At 41.0% G+C, this 21,524-nt stretch overlaps 1 protein-coding gene across 2 annotated transcripts in view; it reads left to right on the forward strand.

Moving 5' to 3' along the window:
* UXS1 (UDP-glucuronate decarboxylase 1) overlaps positions 1–21,524 on the forward strand; it is a 270,558-nt gene that overhangs the window by 195,661 nt on the left and 53,373 nt on the right. For both annotated transcript variants that reach the window (XM_069204467.1, XM_069204466.1), the window contains exon 10: positions 11,236–11,355. In XM_069204467.1, the coding sequence (XP_069060568.1) occupies positions 11,236–11,355 (120 nt within the window). The remainder of the gene's footprint in view (positions 1–11,235; positions 11,356–21,524) is intronic.

A 21,524-nucleotide genomic window follows, 5' to 3' on the forward strand; every position in this document is an offset into this window, starting at 1 on the left:
CGTGGATGTAATGCTTTTGCGTTCGGAACACTGGCTTTTGTAACACCCTCCAGGGCTGGGATCGGAGAAACGACAGTAATGCGTTTTCCTTGGGCAAGAGCTCGTTTTTTAATGACAGCCATCTGTACAGCAGTGAGGATTTTTTCAGTGGGAGCAAAACGTTGTTCTGCCACTGAATATAAGTGTGATTTGTACACAATCGGGACTGTTTCACCTTCATTAAATGTCACATAGGTGAAACCGATGGCACCAGCTATTACTCTGATGACCAAATGTGTTTTGTTGTCCCTTGTGTGTAAATGTGCTGCAAGCATGTCTGTTTGCAATTCTCTAAGAATGTGTGTATGTTCAACTGTCCAGATTTTGCTTGAAAAATCAGGATGTATCAAATGATATAAAGGTTTTATGCATGTACCATAATCTGGATTGTAAATTTGACCAAAATTTAGGAATCCCAATAGAGATTGGAGTTTTTTAATCGTATTTGGGGGATGTAAATGTGTGCATTTTTCTAAGAATTGTGGCGCTAGGCTCTTTCCTTCACTTGACAGCTCATCCCAGAAACAGGACGCTGAGGAAGGCAATTTTTGTTATTTTGAAATTGAATTTGTAGCCAAATTCAGCAAATCCTACAACAGTGCGGGCTACCCGTCTTAAGTGTTGTAGCAATTCATCATCTGTAAGATAGATATCATCTACATAGGACAATGCTTCAGGATCAATCTCATGTAAAATTTCTGTCACACAAGCTGCGAACAGTCCTTGGCTGTTTTTATACCCTTGAGGTAAACAACTGATTTTAGCCTAGTGCACTGAAACTTGTGAAGTCTCTACTCTCAGGCGCTATATTCTGGCAGAAGAAACCATTGGAAATATCCAGTGTTTTGTATTTTTTACGCACTATATTGTTCATTAGTGCTGTGCTATGTGAGTTTTGCATAGCATAAGTGCGTGTATGACTGTTTAAGTGTCTGTAGTCTAAGACTATTCTATTTGAATGGTCTGGTTTAGCTACTGGGAACAGTGGATTATTCATTGGGGAGACACAGGGTTCAATTACGCCCTGGTACTCTAATTGTTTGAGTATTTCTCTCACAGGTGCTTTTGCTTCATGTTTTTTTGGATACTGAGGTTGGGGTTGAGGTTCATTTTTGATTGGAATTACGTGGTAGGGGGATTCTTTATCCCATCCCACATGATTTCGGTGTAATGCAGGTGCCTCTGCCTCTGCCAAAGCCCAATCGATGGCATATAATTCAGCACGTTCCTCTGGAACAAGGGGCAAGAAGGAAGTCTTAATGACATCTTCTCCATATGGGCAGGTACGGACAAATTCAGGTGGCCAATTTTGTTCGGCCAACAAAACATCATATATGTTTACTACGCGATCCCAAAAGATTGTGTCTATTATGCGCTCAACGTCTCCTTCTAACTGTAGCGTTACTTTATACACCCTATCAGGCGTGGAGACACGCATGTCCGCAGTTTCTACTTGTATAAAGTCATCAGTTGCTTTCACCTCCAGATGCTCTAGAAAATTCTGGCAAACTAGTGTGACGTGACCTCTGCTGCGCTGTCTAGCAGTGCTAGTGCCCACTTGTTCTTCAAGAGGACCCTCTTCCTGAGTGGCATGTCAGACTGCGACTGCTGCCACTTTTTACTTTTTGAATTGGGGTTTTTGTTGGGCGGGCTTCTCTTCCTTTTTAACAGAAACCTCAGATGAGCGTTGTGATTCCTGTCTCGGTTTCATGTACTCTGTTCTTCGCTCTGATCGCCCACCTCTCTCGTTTTTCCGATGAGTCCTGAAAGGAATGAGATTGGCGTGTATCAGTATATTGATATCTACCAGGCGTTTTTATATTATCTCTATTTCTGCGATTATATCAATTTTTTAGGGTCTCCATTCGTGGAGATTCTCCCCTCTCTTTTTTAGGAGTTTTTTTTTTTTTTATACCACCGTTTCTTATTATCCTCAGGAGCTTGCTTGGGAAAATCTTTATTCGATTTGCCCTGAAATTGTGGTTTAGATGGTGTTGGCCCCTAAACTGTCTTGACCAATGCTAGAATAGGTCTCTGCGATAACCTTAGGCAGGTCGGGATCCTGATGATGTTGCAGAACATCATGGAGCCGCATGTGCACTGCCAGTGTGACCTCTTCCACTTTAAGGTAACTTAAAATGATTGAGGATACTGTGGCAAAATTGCCCATCAATTGCATCCCCAAATCTAGGGCCGGGGCAGCCCCGTATTCATCTTGAATTTGATTCAACACCTCCGGTAAATTGGCAAGTGTCGGTGTACCGTGTGCGGTTGTATAGAACGCAGCAAATACCATGCCCCAGGTATTAGTTATCCACTGTAGGCACCATCCCAAATGGCAAGCACATCATTAATATTCTATGTTTATCCTGAGGTCCCATATGAGGAAATACTGCCTCCAGCGCATTTATTTTTTGTGCTAACCAAAACGGAGTTTCCTCTCGTTTGGTTAGTACTTTACCCATGATTGAATGTACAGTTGCAGGGTTTATACCTGGCGTTACTGTATGTGGATGTGCTGGAGCTGCACATGCTGGGTTTGTATTTAATGCTTGCATTATGAAATGTACTAATCGTCTATATATCACTGTTAATTCTGTAAATAAGCAACAAACCTCAGCTACCTCTAAATGTGCAACTGCAGGATGTAGTGCATAGGTGGCCAATAAAGGCCAGGTAGGACCATTGTTACTTAGAGGACCTAACCTTACTGGTAAAATTGTGTGGGGTAGGGCGCCATCAAGCCAATTATTATATTCTTGATAAGATAATGGTATTTCTAAATATGCGTAGGCTCTGTATTGTCCAGGTGCATATGCAAGTGTATAATGATTAAATGTATTTGTGTTCCCATCAATTGCTGGAAATGTGACCCCAGAATAAAAGAGTTCTGTTCTATAAGCTGCATGGGCATCCACCACAAATTTGACTGGACCCCCCCCTGGCCGTTAGGCCATTTCCTAATAAATGTGCAGTCAGAGGTTGTCTCATATTAGCTGCTATTTGTATCTGCTCTGGATTTGCCATTATAGATAGACTATATGTTCAGAGAAGGCACACCAAATTGGGCTCTTCTTTTTAAAGTTCAAGCTTGAACACCCTCCAGCCTCAGATAGGATAGCCTAAGTAGCTGGGTGGAAATCCTCAGTACCACGGGCGCATCCGTATACGGTATTGAGGTGTCATTATATATAATGAGACAGAGATACTCAGGAGGACCCGAAAATTAGAGCCTGACCAAACATTGGCACCGCCATGTCGGGGTAGGCTCTCATTATTCTAATGGGACTACTGGATTTTGAGCGGCAGAATCACCTGCGGTGTGGGAAACTACGTCTAACCCACTGCGGGTGATACCTGTCACTCCAATCCGGATTTTGCTCTGACTAACAAGCAGTGCCTCATCTCTACCCAAGGATAAGGATAACTGGCCAGCCGAGTGCATGACATACTTGGCTTCTCGGCGAAGTCATTGTCACTCAGGTCTCATCCGTTTTTCTCATTTACAATTCAGTCTCATATATAAATGACAAACAGAAGCAGTATATGTTTCAATAACGAGTTTAATAAAACGACTGCATCTTAGATCGCAAAGAATGAGCTGCAGTAACCAGGACGACACAACATGACAGCATTAAAATTGTGACAAGACGAGTGAAGCATAAAAATAATACTATCATATTTTCACTATGATCAATGGACTAGCTCCTACCTAGGCTATGATTGAGCACAGCATGCTCTAATTCTGCCCTTCAGGTTCCCCTGGGAAGTCATCATCCCCCATACCTGAGCAAAGGCCTGCGGTCTGTGTTAGCATCTGTAGCAAAGCATTCAGCAATCAGCATACAGTTGTGGTTCCCTGGCTGGAATCTCCTTCTGACGTATAGGGGACAAGGAAGTGTATGTTCTGAGAAAATGTCCCTACGTAAGGATGTGCATTTTCTACGAATGTTAGAGACTAAACTTCTACCACGTTCACTGGCAGTGTACTGTGCTGTAGCCTTGGAAGCAGCACAGAGTGATCAAGAATGTCTTGTTTGAGAATAGAGTGCCGGCCTAGGCAAAAACAGTTAGATAAACGGAAAATAAACAAGACCGTAAAAATGGTTATTGTAACAATAATAAGACAAAGCTGAATATAATATATCTAGGTTAAAGTGCACAGCGGCCTAGTGTGTTAAAATAACGTGCATGGAGCTAGAACTAAAATGGCTACACAACACTAGAAGTTGCATCTGCGCTAAGACTGGCTCCTAGGGTTTGGAACTATTATTGGAGCTAGGGCTTAGAGTTTGAATTCTGAATGGCAGAAAAGGCTAAGGTTCTGATTGGTTGCTAGGGCTAGGGTTTCTATGGGGCTTAGGGTTTGAATTTTGATTGGCTGATAGGGCTAGGTTCTGATTGGTGGGTAGGGTTTCTACGGGGCTTAGGGCTAGAGATCTGATTGGCTGATAGGGCTAGGGTTCTGATTGGCTTATAGGGCTAGGGTTTCTATTGGACTTTGGGCTTAGGGTTTATGCCAGAAATGCTGCCCTTTTTCCATTCATCAGCCACAAACATATTAACACACTTATCCAATTGACTCTACTCATATACTACAAACAAACCCTATCCACATTTGAGTGTCAACTACCACTATAGAATCCCACAAACCCCACCAATATACTCTTCTACTCCAATTACCACATAGTGACACCTTCACTCGCACAAAGCAGGAATCTGTCCTATACCACAAAAAAATTCCCACATCACCAACACACCTCAAAACCACATAACTTAACTCATCCAGACACGTTCCCTGTTCAGACAGATCAGCTTCACCCTCTACTTGCTCCTATTAGACCACTCTCACCATGAAACCTAAGCTCAGCCCTCTAATATATTATCCACCATCACCCTCCTTGTGTAACACACAACCAATCAATCATTACTCTCCACTCTGCTACACATATGACCTCTACTAGTTATCAAATCTAGCACACACACTCATAACTCTTCTCCATCCCCTCACACACCTCATACACTCTATTTCAAAATACATCACCACTCCTTTTACCATTCAACTTCCACTGACCAACAGTACTTAACATACAAATCCTTCTCAGAAAACCACTACATCAATATCTTCTCTCACTGTTCCACAAGAACAAAACTTAACACGCACGCATCAAAATCTCACACACACATACATAATTTCAGAACACATTCCTTCACAAATTAGAAACATAAACCCACTTCCACCCTCATGACTACACAAATAATACACATCCTAAACCATTATTACTCCCAAAATGTATGTCTTCACTAACACCTGCCCCAAATACACCAATGGAACAATTCTCATTCATCCGCCTCTCATCCATTGCACAGCTGAGAGCCTTAAAACATGAGCACATGCACCACCACTACTAACCCATACACCTTCCACCCTAAACAGACTCAAACAAAATAACCATTGTGTCACTGTTCACAACTTTGCCCCTCCATGTCTATTACACAACAAGGCTAGTCTACAAAACAACACAATTCACTGTCTCACTCTCAGCCACCATCTCTACCAAAGACACGCAGACCCAACAAATGCCTTCTAAGCCTGTTGTACGTAGAATACAATATGGAAAAAAAACACTATTGCTGTCCTCACACAGATAATACCGGCCCTTATAACACACCTGCTACTTTTCAAAGAATACAGCTCACTCTTCTAGACCACCACCACCAAAACACTATCCCTAAACTGCTCTATCAGTCTAACAACAAGCTCCACATCTGTATCCTACTCACTGACACAGCCTGACTTACTCTTCATAACTATGTCATGGTTGGAAGATGACATGGCTGCAGTGTTACATGAAGCCGTACTTCCAAGCTATCAAACTGTCACACAAAGTTGTATGGGCAAAAGAGGTGGTGGATTTGCTGTTATATTCAAGCAAACAATAAATCTTACCATAGCTGACAACGTTTCCTACAAGGTTGTGAGGCCCTCATCACCAGCTGCAACCCTACACCATCTTTCTCCTGTCACTTCCTTCTCCTTTACAGACCACCACCTAACAATGCAACATTCCCAGACAGTTTCAAACCTTATAACACTACACTCCAAACTATGAATTTTGGTGACATAAACAGTTGGTGTGACAAATCACTGGCCTAGACACATTGCACCTACATCAGATTGTACACAAACCCGCACACATTGCTGGACACATCTTAGATGTCATGTTTGCAAATCCAGAACAAGGAACTGTTCAATGGGTTACTCGAGTCACATGGTCTGACCACCATTTGGTAGCTTTCCATTATAAAACACCACAAATCAAAACACCTAAGACCACCTTACATTCATCCACCTATTGACCGTGGAACAATCTCAGTTTGAATACTTACAAACACAAATAGCATCCAACATAGATCTAGACACAGTAAATTCAGTTCAAAATCTTTGACTGGTTACATGAAGCTCCTGATATTGTAATACTACTAAGAGCAACAAAACAGGACAAAATAAAACAAGGACCTTGGAGAAATACAGAACAAAAAAAGATAAAAAGACAAATTACAAAGCTGCAATGCACCTGGCTCAAAAGAAACAGCAATCACAACAAACTTCACCTACACAAACTTAAAATAATATACAAGTCAACAATAAAAAAAAAACAACAACAAAAAAACTACTTTTTTTAAAGTACTATTCAGATGAAATAAAAAATGCTAAATGTGCAAATGAAGAATTTTATAAATTTCTCACACACTTTTGTAAACCTAACTGCACAGAAGGGACTCATCCCGTTACTCAAGATTCAACTGACAAACTGGCAATTCATTACATAACCAAAGCAGACACGTTGGACTCCCATTTAAAACAAAGGAACACCTCCAGCACCAAACCATTTCCAACAGTCCCCTCTAAAAGTAGGTTAACCCAGCCTCTGCAGTCCTTCAACAACGATCACAAAGCAAATTTATGGATCTTGTCAAAGCAAGCAGGCCATCAGTTTACCTTCTGACCCGTGTCGCCTCAAATCTCCAAGAATATTCTTTTAACTGCCTCTGTTGCCATACCAGTAAGAAGAATCATCATTAATTCTTTAACTACTGGAACTTTTCCAGAAAACCTAAAAAAAAAAAGACATACATATGCCCATTATTAAAGAAAACAAACCTGGACCCGCATGACCCCAACACTTACAGACTGATTACAAATGGACCTTTCCTTGGCAAACTGATAGAAAGAGCAGCAGTCGCCCAAACAGCACAATTGTTTGGTAGTCTGAAAGAATGGACTTACCTTCAAACAGGATTGACCCAGGAAGAGGCACAGAATATGAATTCATCGCCATCTGAGAGGGCCTTAAAAACACAGTAGACCGGAACAGGGTTCCCCCTCTACTTCTTTTGGACCTTTCAGCTCCCTTCAACACAGTTGACCATGACATTCTAATCAAAAAACTCTATGAAGCTGGCATAGAGGCAACTGCTCTCGATTGAATCACATCCTACCTTCAACACAGAATAAATGTCATCCATACTCCCCCTTTCTCATCCAAACTTTACTTCACAAAAGCAGAACTCTCTCAAGGCTGTATCACCTCACCCATGCTTTTCAACATCTACATGAAATCTTTACCGGAATTGATCAATGAATTTCAGCTCGCATTCTGATGAGACACAAATACTTTTTAACTGCAAAGCCCCAAAGACAGTAAAAGCTCAAACATATTCAGTTGCCTCAGAGTCATTGATCAGTGAATGACATGGAGCCATCTCAAATTGAATGCTTCTCAAACTGAAATACTTACATGTGGTGATTGGAAATTGTTTGGCCCACTCTGCATCTGGCCTGATGATCTGGGACCGCCTCCTAAAGTAGCTAAGAAAGTAAGAAACATTGGTATTACCATGGACTCAAAGTTATCAATGAATGCCCAAGTGGGCAAATTAGCAAGCTCAAGTTTCATTACTATGAATACTCAGTGACGTGTCTTACCCCACCTGTGATTTCCATTTAAGTAATATCTCTCTTGTACTGGATTACACCAATGTACTCTACCACAGATCATCTTTATCGACTGAGAAGACTGCAATAGATTCAGAACTCTGCTGCCAGACTACTCTACATGTCAAGCCACGAGCCCCCATCTCCCTTGTATTGAGGGGCCCTATATTGTTTACCGGTTGCCATAAGATCCACCTTCAAGCTGCTCTGCATCACCCACAAAGCAATACATGGACCAGGACCATTTTTCATCAGGAATAAAATCACCAAATACATTCAGCAAAGGACCCTCTGACCCAATTGGCTCCACTCCTCAAATCTCTACCATACATGAAAACAAAATTAGCTGTTACATCATTATCTGTTCAAGGAGCCAAACAATGGAATTTATTACCCCCAAACATAAGATCCATGGATAATTATCTCAAAAGTTGTCTCTTTCCCACATAACCCTCATACTAAAACACTGATGTACAGCATATCCCTGTGTATGTAAACATTTGTAATTTGATTATATGTATTAATTTAGATGTGTATTTCATTGTACAAATATGTATAATAGGTATGTGTTTTCAAAATATATAGATGTTATTGTTAAGGTCTGCTTAACAAATCTATATATTACTTGTGGTTAAATATATATCTGTATAAATGTTTAGAGATATATAGTCCATGTTATGCTTAACATGTATATTGGTCACTGCATAGTTTTCATATGTTATTTGACTAGATGCTTATGGGTCTCTGTTTTATTCATCTATCACAATATGTAAATATTATCATAACTATTTTATCTACAAGTGCTCCACAATTGTAATAATGAGGAAAATATTAAATTAAAATAAAGGTTATAAATATATACAAATAAATTAGCTTCAAGTACAGTAAGAATTTGAAAATCTGAGATTATACAATACAACTTTATATCTCAATATAATGTCTTCCTTATATATGCATACCCTTTCTATGTAGTTATCTATCTATATATTTACTACTCTACTCCGACTGTAGAAAATAAATAAATAAAACTCCCTTTGACTCTAACCAGTGCACTACTCTCTCATCCTATACCTCTCACAATATATCCTTGACTTTCACTCTCGGATGTATCCCAAAACTCATTCTACTACTGTGATCTCCAGAACAACCCTTTCTAGAATCCTCCTTCCTCTATCCCTCTTTGGCTCACCCCAAACCTAATATTACTACAATGATCTCCCAGACTACCCTTTCTAAATTCTTCCCTCATGTATCCCTCCTTTGGCTTCCCCCACATCTCACTTTACTAATATGATCTTCAAATAAACACATTCTAGACTCTTCCCTCCTCTCTTCCTCGGTTATCGTATGCAATCCAACTAACAGGCTTTCATGTCCACCGCTCAAAATAAGTCATATTTCAGTGTACTATTCCACCACTAATCCTTATTGGGTTCTGGAGTAGCATGTTACTTGCTGAAAAGCGCTGCAATGCCTCGTCGGGGGTGGTGTGCGCTATATAATTAAAATTGCTGCTTCACTTGAGGCTACCATTGGTCCATACTAAATTATGTTTCTTCCACTTGCCGTGCTCTAAAAAAATCAAGATAATGATGCTCACTTAGTTTTTAGATTCCAGTTTCGAATTACTTCACGTTCAGAACTCTTTACAACTTTCAATTCTAATATATATATATACATATATAATCAGAGAAAAGGAGCACCCGACTTGTCAAGGCTCCAGTATGGCGGTCTTGATATGGGATCGGGTATCCCATAAAATATTTTCAAGTTCTCTCACCCAGTAAAGCGAACAAGTAATATATTGAATATATAATCTGGAATTTATGGCATGTATTTACAAATATGTTGATTTAACATGATATGTGAAATTTATATTTAGATGTTAAAGAAAAGTTTGTACGCACACATGGTATCCCTTGGTATGCACTTTGCCTTATATACCCTTACAAGATGGCACTTATTTTTTCTAGATTGATATATATATGTATTATGAAATAAGTCCTTTTTTATGTTTATGTATTTGCATTTATACCTGTTGTTTGTTACACACCCCCACCCGTGAATAAGGCTACGCCTGAAATGCGTTGGGAGGAACACCATTTCCTTTTTTTCTCAATATATTTTGGAACTGTTCGCCTGGTGTCTTGATCTCTTGTTTTGACTGGGTGAGAGAACTTGAAAAAAAATATATATATATATATATATATATATATATATATATATTTATTTATTTATTTCTTTATTCTGCTAAAATTATTTAACAGCTCTGAACTCCCTAATAGGCGTCGAGGAACCCAAGGGTCCATGTACCACAGATTAGGAAACACTGTCCTACATGATGCTTAAATATATGCACTCTTCTCTAGCGATGATTGATCTGCAGGTACCAAGGCGTCGTGCCCAGCCCTGGAAAACCATCACAATCTTATTACTTAAGACATAAACATCTTCTGCTGTTCAAATGATCCTTTCTAAAGTGTAGGTGTTTATTTCTCTGCCGAGTTCAATTCCTGAGTGGTGTCTGAGGCGGCATTGCATGTTGACACTGCTGCATTGCTCACCCTTGTTGTGACCATTCTTCTTAGAAAATAAATGGTGTGGGGGCTGTCACCAACACAGAAACTTACCTACGTCAGTATGCAATTTGTTGTGTTCTCATTAAAGAACGTAATATTGTGCTGTCTGTCGGTGTTTGTGAATTGTGTGTGGAACAGATGAGAACATAGTGGCCTGCCACCTGCTTTGATAGTGGGAGTGCAGCTTCCCAATATGGCTGATGTATTTGTTCACGTCGGTTATTGTAGCCTTCATCATACGTTTTCCTGCTGCTGGTTTGTCTGCTTAACTTGTGCACACTACCAAGTGAATGTTTGATGTCTCTGTGGGCCGCTTTCCCAATTTACTCTACAATTGTACGCAGAATGTACACACCAGTGAAATCCTGAATGGGGATTCAAATCGTGACAGACAGCCCATTAAGCAAATGCCTGAAGAGGGCACACCTGAAACCTCTTTCTATATGTTGCGTGCTTTGTCAGCCAACATGGGGCATTTTTCGCAGCTAAAGCTGTATGTAGCCAGACTGAGTAAAGGGCGAATGTTTGAGAATGTGCTTTCTAGCCTCCATCTACTTCTATTCGTGATTGTTAACTCTTTGATTGTGCTGATGGCTGCCGTTTTTCTTTCTGCTTCAGGAAGGAGTGGAGGTGCGCGTGGCAAGGATATTCAACACCTTCGGTCCTCGGATGCACATGAACGATGGTCGAGTTGTTAGTAACTTCATTCTTCAGGCTCTCCAGGGAGAACCCTTAACAGTACGTATTTTGTCTGAATCTCTGCCAGTAATATAACTCTTTGCGTTCTAAAGTTTTTGCATTGTCCTCCTATCCATGTGATGCTTGTCTCATCACTTTTATCCTGCTTAGTTTATGATTCCCATTCTTTGTATCATTGCCTTCTTTTCGGAGGTCTGTAATGGTATTGCCAGATAAATTGTCTGGTGGAAAAAGACAGATTAAGCTGCTTCCGTACATTTGAACAGATGCACTCTTTTCTCTGAAAACTTAAGGGGCCCTGTGTTTAGCATGTAAATTCCAAAGCTTGTGCATGTGCCAAATAAGCATCATACAGTTTTATTAGTCAACCTCATCCACATTAATTAATCTTAATTTACTAATTAACATATAAATTTATTAAATGAACACTGACGTGCTTTGCTTTTTAGGCCGAGCATTCAAGACCTCTTGTATGTATTTTAGTATGCACTTCTCATGTGGGCTTCAATCCATTTCATTTGTTTGTTTCAGTGTCTTTTAAACATCCTTGCTTGCTAGTGTTCAGTCCTGCCTCTTTGTTCCTCCTTCCTTTCTGGGAGCAGGGACCAAGTACTGTGTGATTGTGCTCTGGTTTGTTATCTGTTCTTTTGCGGACAAATCTTTTCTGATTTTCCTGCGCATCTTACTGTTTGTAATATTGCAGTGTAGTCTGCTGCTGGACAGCATGGTATGCGGTCAAGGAATGAGGATGCCTCCTTGATGCAATGGGTTAAAAACAGGGCGCAGACTCAGCAATGTGCAGAAGAAAAGCACACACTCCCACATTATTATATGTGACCAGTATTGGCTTCGTTCAGCACCATGATCATTAGCCCATCAGAAAGCCCCCTGCGTTCTTGATTTTTTTTTTTTTTAGAGAGTTCATTTCCTCCCGTCAAAGGGGCAGAGCCTATGCCTTTGTCAGTTCTCAGTGAGACAAACCAACGTTCATCTATAATACACCAGGGAAACGGAAGGGGCGCACACCTTAAAGATAAAGGAAACCTGCACACAGTTTGCCCCACTGCCAAGGTGTCTTGCAGCCAGTACCGGGCTCCCTTAATGATGGACGGATAGATGCAACTGTGTAAGAGCCCATCTGTCTGCCACAGCACCCATTCCAGGTTATGGACTCATACCATATATATACATAGCAGCACACTACCGAGTGGGGATGGGTCTTTTGTGTTTAGAGGTGGCCTGGCCTACAGGGTCTGCTGGAGATTATCAACAGGCCGGTGCTACTGGAAGGCAGGTATGGCTGAGGGAGAGTCCACGTCATGTAGAACATAACCTTTCCCAGGCGCTTGCCTTTACTGAATTCTCTAGATGTTGCTTTACTGCAACTCACTGCTGCAACGTCTGTCAGACCTTGGCATTCAAACGTTTAGGCAAAGGCTATGAACACAGTATTGCGATAACCTTTGCCTACATGGTTCAGTACAATATCATTCGTGGTACTAAAATTCTTAACATTCGTCACGTTTTTAGAAGTGTGAAAGAGGGAGAAACTGCTTGTGTACAGATACCATTCAGCACATAAATCACATGCGTTGTGTTTGGTCTTGTTATGTTGTGTTAATAAAATTAAGGTTAGAGGACACATTCAGGAAATGGGCCTGCTTATTTTGACTTACGTACCTGAATACAGACATTCTGCTAATTTAATCGTCTTTTTGTTCCCTTGGTTTCTGAGGTGTGTTTTTTTTAATTTATTTTTTATGTTGCTTCTTGTGCACTTATCCTGGGAGGATGTAGGAGCTAACCATGTTATTTTGTTACAGTATTGTATGTATTAAAAGGGAAACATTGTTTTGATCAAAAACAGGCTTTTGTTGTTCTGCAGTGTATGCTTTACCCAGTTGAATTATTTTGTTATTTTTAATGCTGTATTTAACTCATTCTTATTTGTACTTTGTTGTACTTTTGTTTTGTTGCTGGCGTATCTATTTTCCTTAAACTTGTGTGTTGAGGGCTTGTTGAGGAAAATATCTTTCTGATGTCACACTGTAGGCCCTCTCTACTGTCTTCTTCTGACCAGCATGTCCACACTGTGACATGACTTCAGAAACCTGGAGTTAGCCGACCAATCCCTCCTTTCCCACAGATGTTCCTCTTCCCTCCCTCGAGAAGCTTGAGCCGCCTCGCTCACGTCTTTGGAAACTATGAAGTCAAACTCTATACCCAAAAACCTGCAGACAAGCAGTATCCAGATAATGTAACCTTAAATTTCACCAGCTGGCTTGCTTCCTTTCTATAGCATTCAGTACCTTGGTTGTGTTCTGCTGCCGTCTTAGAAAAGAACTGTGACTAGTGAGAAGCGTGTAGTTGGCCGGAAGAGAAGTCAAGGTAGTTAGTTGGTCCTAATACAGAAATTGGTATTTTTTTTTTTTAGTCTTGTTTGCAAGCTGCCACGGCCACACAGCTCTTAGTACTACCAATGCCAGGGGTTACTAGAAGACTCGCTTTGTTCAATGGTGCTCCCTTTATAAGACAAAGATGAACATTGAGTCACCCCTTTCAGAAGTTGATCCAGTGACAGGCAGATTCATTAGGCAGAGATCTGCTCAGCAGGGATACTAACCCACCAAGCTAAGTGTGTACACATACTTCTCCTAGCAATGACTTGTCCCCCAGGCTGTGTGGATTTAAGCTGTGTTGCAAACTTTCATGAATCATTGTCTGGTTAGCATCAGGATCTTATTACATTTAAATGCTGTGGTTTACAGGTGGATCTGTGTAGGAGGCGCTCAGCCCAAGCATCACAGCACTCCATAGCGTGCAATCCTGTGCACTGCATTTCAGTGAATACTAAGGAGTAACCAGTGATATGTCTGAAAGTGCCTCACAATCTGTGCCTCAGCTTTTCGCTACTGGAAACTGGTGCCCTGAAAATTTCAGTATTTTGCATTGTTTTTCATCCCTAATAACTGGTATTTTCTGTTCATCATGTGCATTAATCTACGAACTAGCCTGTGTGACAAAATATCGGCCATTGTGATGATCAGACCCATGTGATCTTTTCCAGTCTTACAAGAACTGAAAAACCCAAATCTAGGCATTTCGTAGTGAGTACTCTTTGTACAAATAATAAAAAAAAACACCTATGCAACATTTTACGAAAATATCACTCTTGGTACACAGTAAACCAACAGATGTTTGCATAGCCTAGAACCAGTGGCACCATTGCAGTGATGCGCAGGCCTGTGTGATGCCTAAGCCCTCCCCCTCTTCGTGCTTGGCAGCCCTACTTTCAGAAGCATTACGGGAAAGCTGCATGACCACCTACATGCATATCTTGCTCGTATTCAAAGCATATGGTTAACACAGAGTCTGACTCTGGATAGACTTGGTGTGTCTGATCTTCCCACCTCTTTAGGCCTCTAGATCCTTTTGAAGAATCTGGACGTGCATCGTATTCTGATTCAGGTTCAACCACAACTCCCACCAGCGACCCTTCTTCTGGACGCAATATAATCCCTTCATTGTGCCAGTTGTCAAATAACTGGGTTATTGCCTCATGCAATGTCATTCTTTCTGTCCCTTGAAAAAAATCAGGTCAATGAAATGAATTTCAGAGTCATTTTTTTTTTTTTAGTGCTGTTGGATCAAGAGCACTCACTTTCATATAATATAATGCTGACCAGTTTGTATTTCTCATTATAATGTTGTGATCTTTCCTCAGGAGACTAATAGCTAAGGTATTGTCCCTTCCTCACCCAAAACATTTCTGCATCTAGTTTAACCTTTTGGATCTTTATTGGTGAAAGACCCCCTACAAAGGATCTGCAATTGATTTGGCTCAAAACGTGCAGTAGGTGAGCACCACAACCATTTCTTCAGATCACTTTGCGGGTACGAGGCCCCTGAGTGAAACCAAAACACATAGGTAAAGGACATTGACATGTACGATGCCAATAGCTCTAACTCTCCCAATTGTGAGACCTTAAAATCTTGTTGAATGTTGCTATTATTGTACATTGATCTTTCAGAGTTGTGCTGCTTGTCTAATTGCTGAGTACGCAACCAACTGCCCTTTCTAGCTTTTGTACAAACAGAGCTGTGGCGAGTGTCTTACTTTGCTTAGTTTTTAAATTACCAGCAATAAATATGCTACCTATTTACCGTGGTTTTCAGAGACATTCTTTCTTTTTCAAATTGACTATAGCGTTGCCGAAGGTAAAGGCCTAATACTTGCCATTACTTTTTAAAGTGATGTGTGATCAGTGCAGTACAACCTGTTCCACCTTAGGGCTGTACCAAGCCACGTCAATTTTCGTTCCTGTCTCTGCCTTAAGAAAAGTAGGTCCTCCATGTTTGGCCACTTAATCCAGACTTTAAATACAGTAATTTTGTAACAAAAGTTCAAAGATCCTGTAATAAATGTGTAGAATGTACATTAGAGCCATGGCAAAAACCCAGGGCCAATGTAATTATGCACCATGAAGGACTAAATTATGCTTCAGGATTGGCTAAATTATTCAGCTAGAAAGGGCAAATTACTTAGCATAATTTAGCACTTTTTGTGTCAGTATTACTGCATTTTTTGTTTTTTTACATCTATTAACACTGGGGGCAAAGGTTCCACCTAATTAGTGACAGTTTTTACGCATAAATATAGCAATAGGCAATTAAAAGATAGTCAAGTTTTGCGAAGGGTCTTCCATATGCACCGTGTCTCACTGTGTTTTTAATAACTTTTGATCCATTCGCGGTAAAAAAAACATTTTTTGTGAAAATACGCAAATTGTGCAGCAGATTATGGTTTGAGGCAAATGTAGCAAATGCATAATTATTTGTAAAATGCCCTGGCTACAGATTTGTATAATTCCAGTGAGCCTGGCTAAAACTTAGATCTGGCCTTCGGTCAGAAAGCCCCCTGGGCGAAACCAAATTTGGCACCCCCTCTTATTCTTCCTATTTAACTGTCTCTGTTTAAAAAAAAAAAAAAAAAATGGGGTGGAGTAGGGAGAAAGTGAGGGAAGCAAGAGAAAGGAAAATTATGAAAAGAAAAACATTAAAAATGCAGAGACTGGCACCAGCAGCCTCTAGAAGTAGTGTTTAAATGTATGTATGTATAAAATTCTTTATTTGGCTTAAAAACCCTTAAAAGTGCAAGACACAGTAAACAATACAATAATTCAATAAAATTATCTATTACATAATACCTTCCCATACAATATTCTTAGTTCACTCCAATTCATAAATACCATACCCTCCTTACATAATTCAATTAATTATTCTAACCTCAAACACAAATTTCATTTTTTTTTTAACTGATTTACTAAGTGCATTGTGCATGCTCACTTTCCCACTTAAAATTCTACTGAGCCTTTAGTTCTCATAATTTCCATGAGGGCAAATCATAAATATAAAATGACACTGCATTTTGTTTTGGGCCTCATTATAGCAAAATAATTGTCCTATATTATGAACAAACCTTGTAGTTTTTAAAACAATCAATTTATACATTTTTCGTTCATCTCTTATTCAGCTTCACTTCTTACATTTTACAAGACACTATAAGATCTATTAAAATCTCTCGTGATCCAATTAAAAATCTGCCTAGCACGCACGTTACATTAAAATATCTCATGTCTACTAGTAACTTAAGCGCTTGATCCCGATTTATGATATTATATACCTTAAAAGTTGGTTTTAAAAACTTCTTACGTACTTCTAAAAATCACTGGCAATCCAAAAGTATGTTGAGTACTGCAGTTCTTTAGTAAGCCACAAGTGCAGAGGCCCTGAGCATCCTTAAGAATAGCTTTTGCTTTATGGTCCCTATACCGTGGGTTTAAACTGATTCTAAAGTATAGCAATGAGTCCCTTAATCTTCGCTCGGGTAGGGCCTCTATATAAGGGAAGCTTTCGGGATTCCTCCATCCATCTACCATAAACTTAGTGGAAATGTAACATTCCAAATACGTGAAATCTGCCTATGTGGCCCTCTCCTTTACCATTATACGTAAAGATTGCTTTGGTATTTGATCTCGATACCACTGGTTACCAGGGAAACCTAATAGGATGCAAATCTTTTCTAACCGTCCTCTCACTTGTGATACCCAGTGTAATTCACTTGCTATTATTTTTTTTTTTACACATTCTTGCAATCTCCGCAATTCCCCCATCTCTTATGCTTAACCAAAATTTCAACAAGGCTTGCAGTCCCTGGTAAGTCCACACCGTCATTTGACATTCTGCTCTTATAGCTAATATCATGCTTGAAGGAGGTAATGATAGCATACGCTTTACACCTGTGCTTTCTTCTACCTCCCAATTTAAATTCCCAGAGAATGTTAAAACTTTAAACCCATATTGAAACTGAGGGCATACCATAGCGTTGAAAGCAGAGACAACCTGCTGAAGTGAAAGTCCCCCATATTTCCAGCTAAACTGTTTCTTTCCCCAAACTGATGTTAGAGCTCTATTCTTTAGAGCATCAATATAATCTTTCCATCTCAGCTCCGAATCAAACCACATGCCTCAATATTTATATTTGTTTACCTTCTCTTTCTCCTCCCAAGTAGTAGGTAAATACACTCTTCTTTTTCCCTATTGACATTATTTTTGTTTTATCCATATTTACTACCATTTGTTTCCTTTGCATTAAGAATTAAACATATCTAATTTTCTTTGAAGCCCTAGCTCTGTCATATTGATTATCACTAGATCATCCTCATATAATAAGCAGGAGATATGTGCCCTGTTCATTTTTGGGCATAAACCTTTAGCCTCCTTCAGCAACCCTGGTATGCCTGACAAAAATATAGTAAATAATAATGGAGCCAGAACACACCCTTGGCGTAAGCCATTCCTTATGGGGATCTTCTTTGAATGTTTAAATTTACTTGGCTGTGCAGCCGTGTCGGTGCAGGCATCGTCCTGTGGCCCTCTAAGGATCTGCACCCTGGGCCTAAGCTTAGCTTCCACATTCTAAAGGCCGTCCCTGATTAAACTAATGAGCTCTCTGTTGTACTTTCAGTTCCAAAATGCATTTTTCTCCATTAGAGTGCTGCGTCCTGTAGCAGGACCATATTCATACGCATCAAGCTTCATTCTGGTAACACCATGGGGACATTGCACAGGACTGACTTATCAAAGCCAGTATTTCTGCTCCAGCTTCTTCAGTCCTCTGTGCATCTGACCTTCAAACTGGCCATGCAGGTAATCTTTAAAAAATGTAGAGATAGTGTTTGTCTTCTCCTTTTTGCCTCAATCGCCTCATCCCATTCTTTTGATGAGTGGTATTTAATTAGCATGATGAATAATGAATTGCAATCACCAACCGACAGAGTGAGTCACTGGAAGGCGGTGGAAGTTAAGCTTTTAACTTTGAGGATTTACTTTAGATTCGGTTCAGTGGAAGAAAAGGCCATCTGGACTAATCTTAGATGGGCAGATGTCTGAAGTGTTGTGTTTTTTTTTTTGTTAGGCTTTGTACCGACATGTCACTCTAATCTCAAAATATTTCTGGGTTAGTGTTAGATTTTTGAAGTCCATAATATGCATAAATATGACGTAATGTCTGTAAGTAAGGGTTTCTAGTCTATTTGCTGTTAATAGCTTTAAAAAGCTTTTGCATACCAAAACGTGTCATGATCCACCTTTTGCTGAAGTTGCGTGTATATGGACTTCATTATGTTGTGGAAAACAACTGTGCATGTGCACCTGCTCTGGTACCCTCTCAGAACTCTGTGACACAGGTTGTTCTTGGGGCACTCTGTTAATGAGCATCTAGATTCTGGCCAGAATCAAGTCCGCACATTTGAAAAAATGATAATAATGGTTTAGTGCACTTCCAGTCAACAAAATGTGTGGTAACCTTGCACACTGAGATTTCTGGGGGCAGTGCTTAATTTGTAAAATAATAAGTACTGGGGCCTAATGTTTTACTCAGTTGACCGCAGCTGGCACTATCAAATGTCTTGTGTGCCCAATACCTGTGTAGTCTTGCTACCGCCACATGCTTCTTTCACACACCACCACTCTCTCTTCCCTCCTTGTTGGGCCAGAAAAGTCCTCCACATGGTAACGGATATGCACCCGTGCCCGGAGTGCCCAACTATACTGATGTCTGGAAACCTAATACCGATTTTTGTTGATGACATTGCGGTGTTCAGCAGCTCATGGCAGGACCACCTAACTCACCTAGGACAGGTGTTGGCGAGGAGTGAAATTGATCATCAAGGTCACAAAGTGTCATGTGGGGTAGTCCTCTGTAGTCCACATTGGGCATGAGGTGGGGTACAGGAAGAATTGCCCGTTGGATGCCAAGGTTCAGTCTGTGATGGAGTGGTACAGGCCTACTACCCAGACTGAAGTAAGGGTCTTTTTAGGCATCATTGAGTTTTGCAGAAACTTTGTGGCTAACTGCGGAAGTATAATTGCACCATTGTCTGCTTTTAACTCCAAAAAAGCAGCCCAAATAAGTGATATGGACTTCAGAGTATCAGAAAGCATTTGAGGAACATAAAGAAGGCACTGTGCACTGCGCCTGTACTGTAAGCACCTGACTAAAGTCAGCCTTTTATTGTACGGACGGATGCCTCTGACAAAGGATTTGGGAGTGGTATTAGCTCAACTGGATGACAAAGGTGGCAAGCGTCCGGTTGCCTTTATTGGTAGAAGGTTATTGCCCAGAGAACAGAACTGGGTGGCTATTGAGTAGTGCTTTGCCATAGTGTTGGCCTTGCTAAGTTCCAACCTTATTTGTTTGTGGCTGATGCTTGGATCCCTAATGCTGATTTTTTTGTTGTAGGCAAAAGCGGATCATGTGTATGCCCCATGACATAGGCCTGTCTCATGGATTGCAGGCTTGTTGGACTGGGAAGAGCACCTAAAGCACTACCTCCATAGTGGTGAGAGATTACTTCCTTTAATAGGAGTTATGCAGCACAACTTTGATGGAGGCAGCTTACAGTGTAGTGCTCAGTAGGAAAGAACAGGTCCTCTTTAACATGTGGCACTGGGGTGAAGCTACAGGCTTGCTCAGTTAAAGTACCACTGCTGTGTGCTTGACTGCTTAAGTCACCCCTTTGCCTACATCAGTTTTATGTGGAGTGCTGTGCATAAGTGGTGTATCTGCACCAGGTGCATGTGAGTGGTACAGTTCATGAAGAAGGTAGTGCCGTGCAATGCATTCATGTCAAATGCATGTCCTGGATGTATGTGTGCTTGTGAATGGTACAGTACATGAAGGATATAGTGCTGTGCAGAGCATGCATATCTGATAGAGATTTCTAGTTGCAGAATCCTTACCTTTGAATTCTCCCTAAGTGGCAGACTGGATCTGGAAGATTTTCATGAGCATTACCCCTGTGAGGAGTTAGGTGACGTCGATCAGCTCACTGTCCATCGGCTGCGGCGTCTATACCGGATATGACGATGCAGTCCGAAGAGAGCTACCCCTCAGTATTTTTGATTGGCTTTTTTGACTTTTTGTCAAGGATATTTCAAGTGTTCTACTCGTGATGCGTTAAGGATGTCCTCCCGAAACTCCGGCTTCAAGCCCTGTGGATACTGTCATTGGGCGATGTCTGTGACAGATCCGCACTACGTGTGTCCTTGGTGCCTGGAGCGTGACCACGATCCGAAGTTGTGCCCCAGTTGTTGGGCCAGGCATCCGACGGCTTTGAGGTAGTGGTCCCTGAAGCTGATGGCAGCCCAACGCTAGACTCCGCACTAGTCAAGATCTCGGTGGAGAGGAAGGTTCCAGGATCGGATGTAGAGTCAACCATCATCATGGTTGTCCTACTCAAAGACCTTGGGATGATCGGGTTAGTCGAGGCATAGGAAGAAGTCCAAGAAGTTGAAGTGTTCTTCAACTTCTCCTTGTCTGTCGCTGACAAGGGAGTGTCGGCGCACTAGGCCTCGTTCTGCAGAACCTGGGACGACTCCATGTGTCCCGGAGCAACCTCTGCCCAACTCAGAGAATTTTTTGAGGCCATGCTTCTCATTTTTGGGCAGCCCAATACCCCTAGTGAGCCTTTGGGCCCTGCAGAGTCTGAAGGGGCCCCTTTGGGTTCTGCGCTGGCGGCTCCAGCCTCGGCACTGAGGGGCACTCAGGCATCCAGTCCTGGATCCAGACTAGGGTCCACTGGCCTAACATTCCCCCTGACCCACCCCGACCCACCCCCCCAGCACTTCCCCTCTGCTGTAGCCCC

This window comes from Pleurodeles waltl, chromosome 8 (assembly GCF_031143425.1).
Source record: "Pleurodeles waltl isolate 20211129_DDA chromosome 8, aPleWal1.hap1.20221129, whole genome shotgun sequence".
In the NCBI taxonomy this organism is placed as follows: Eukaryota; Metazoa; Chordata; class Amphibia; order Caudata; family Salamandridae; genus Pleurodeles; species Pleurodeles waltl.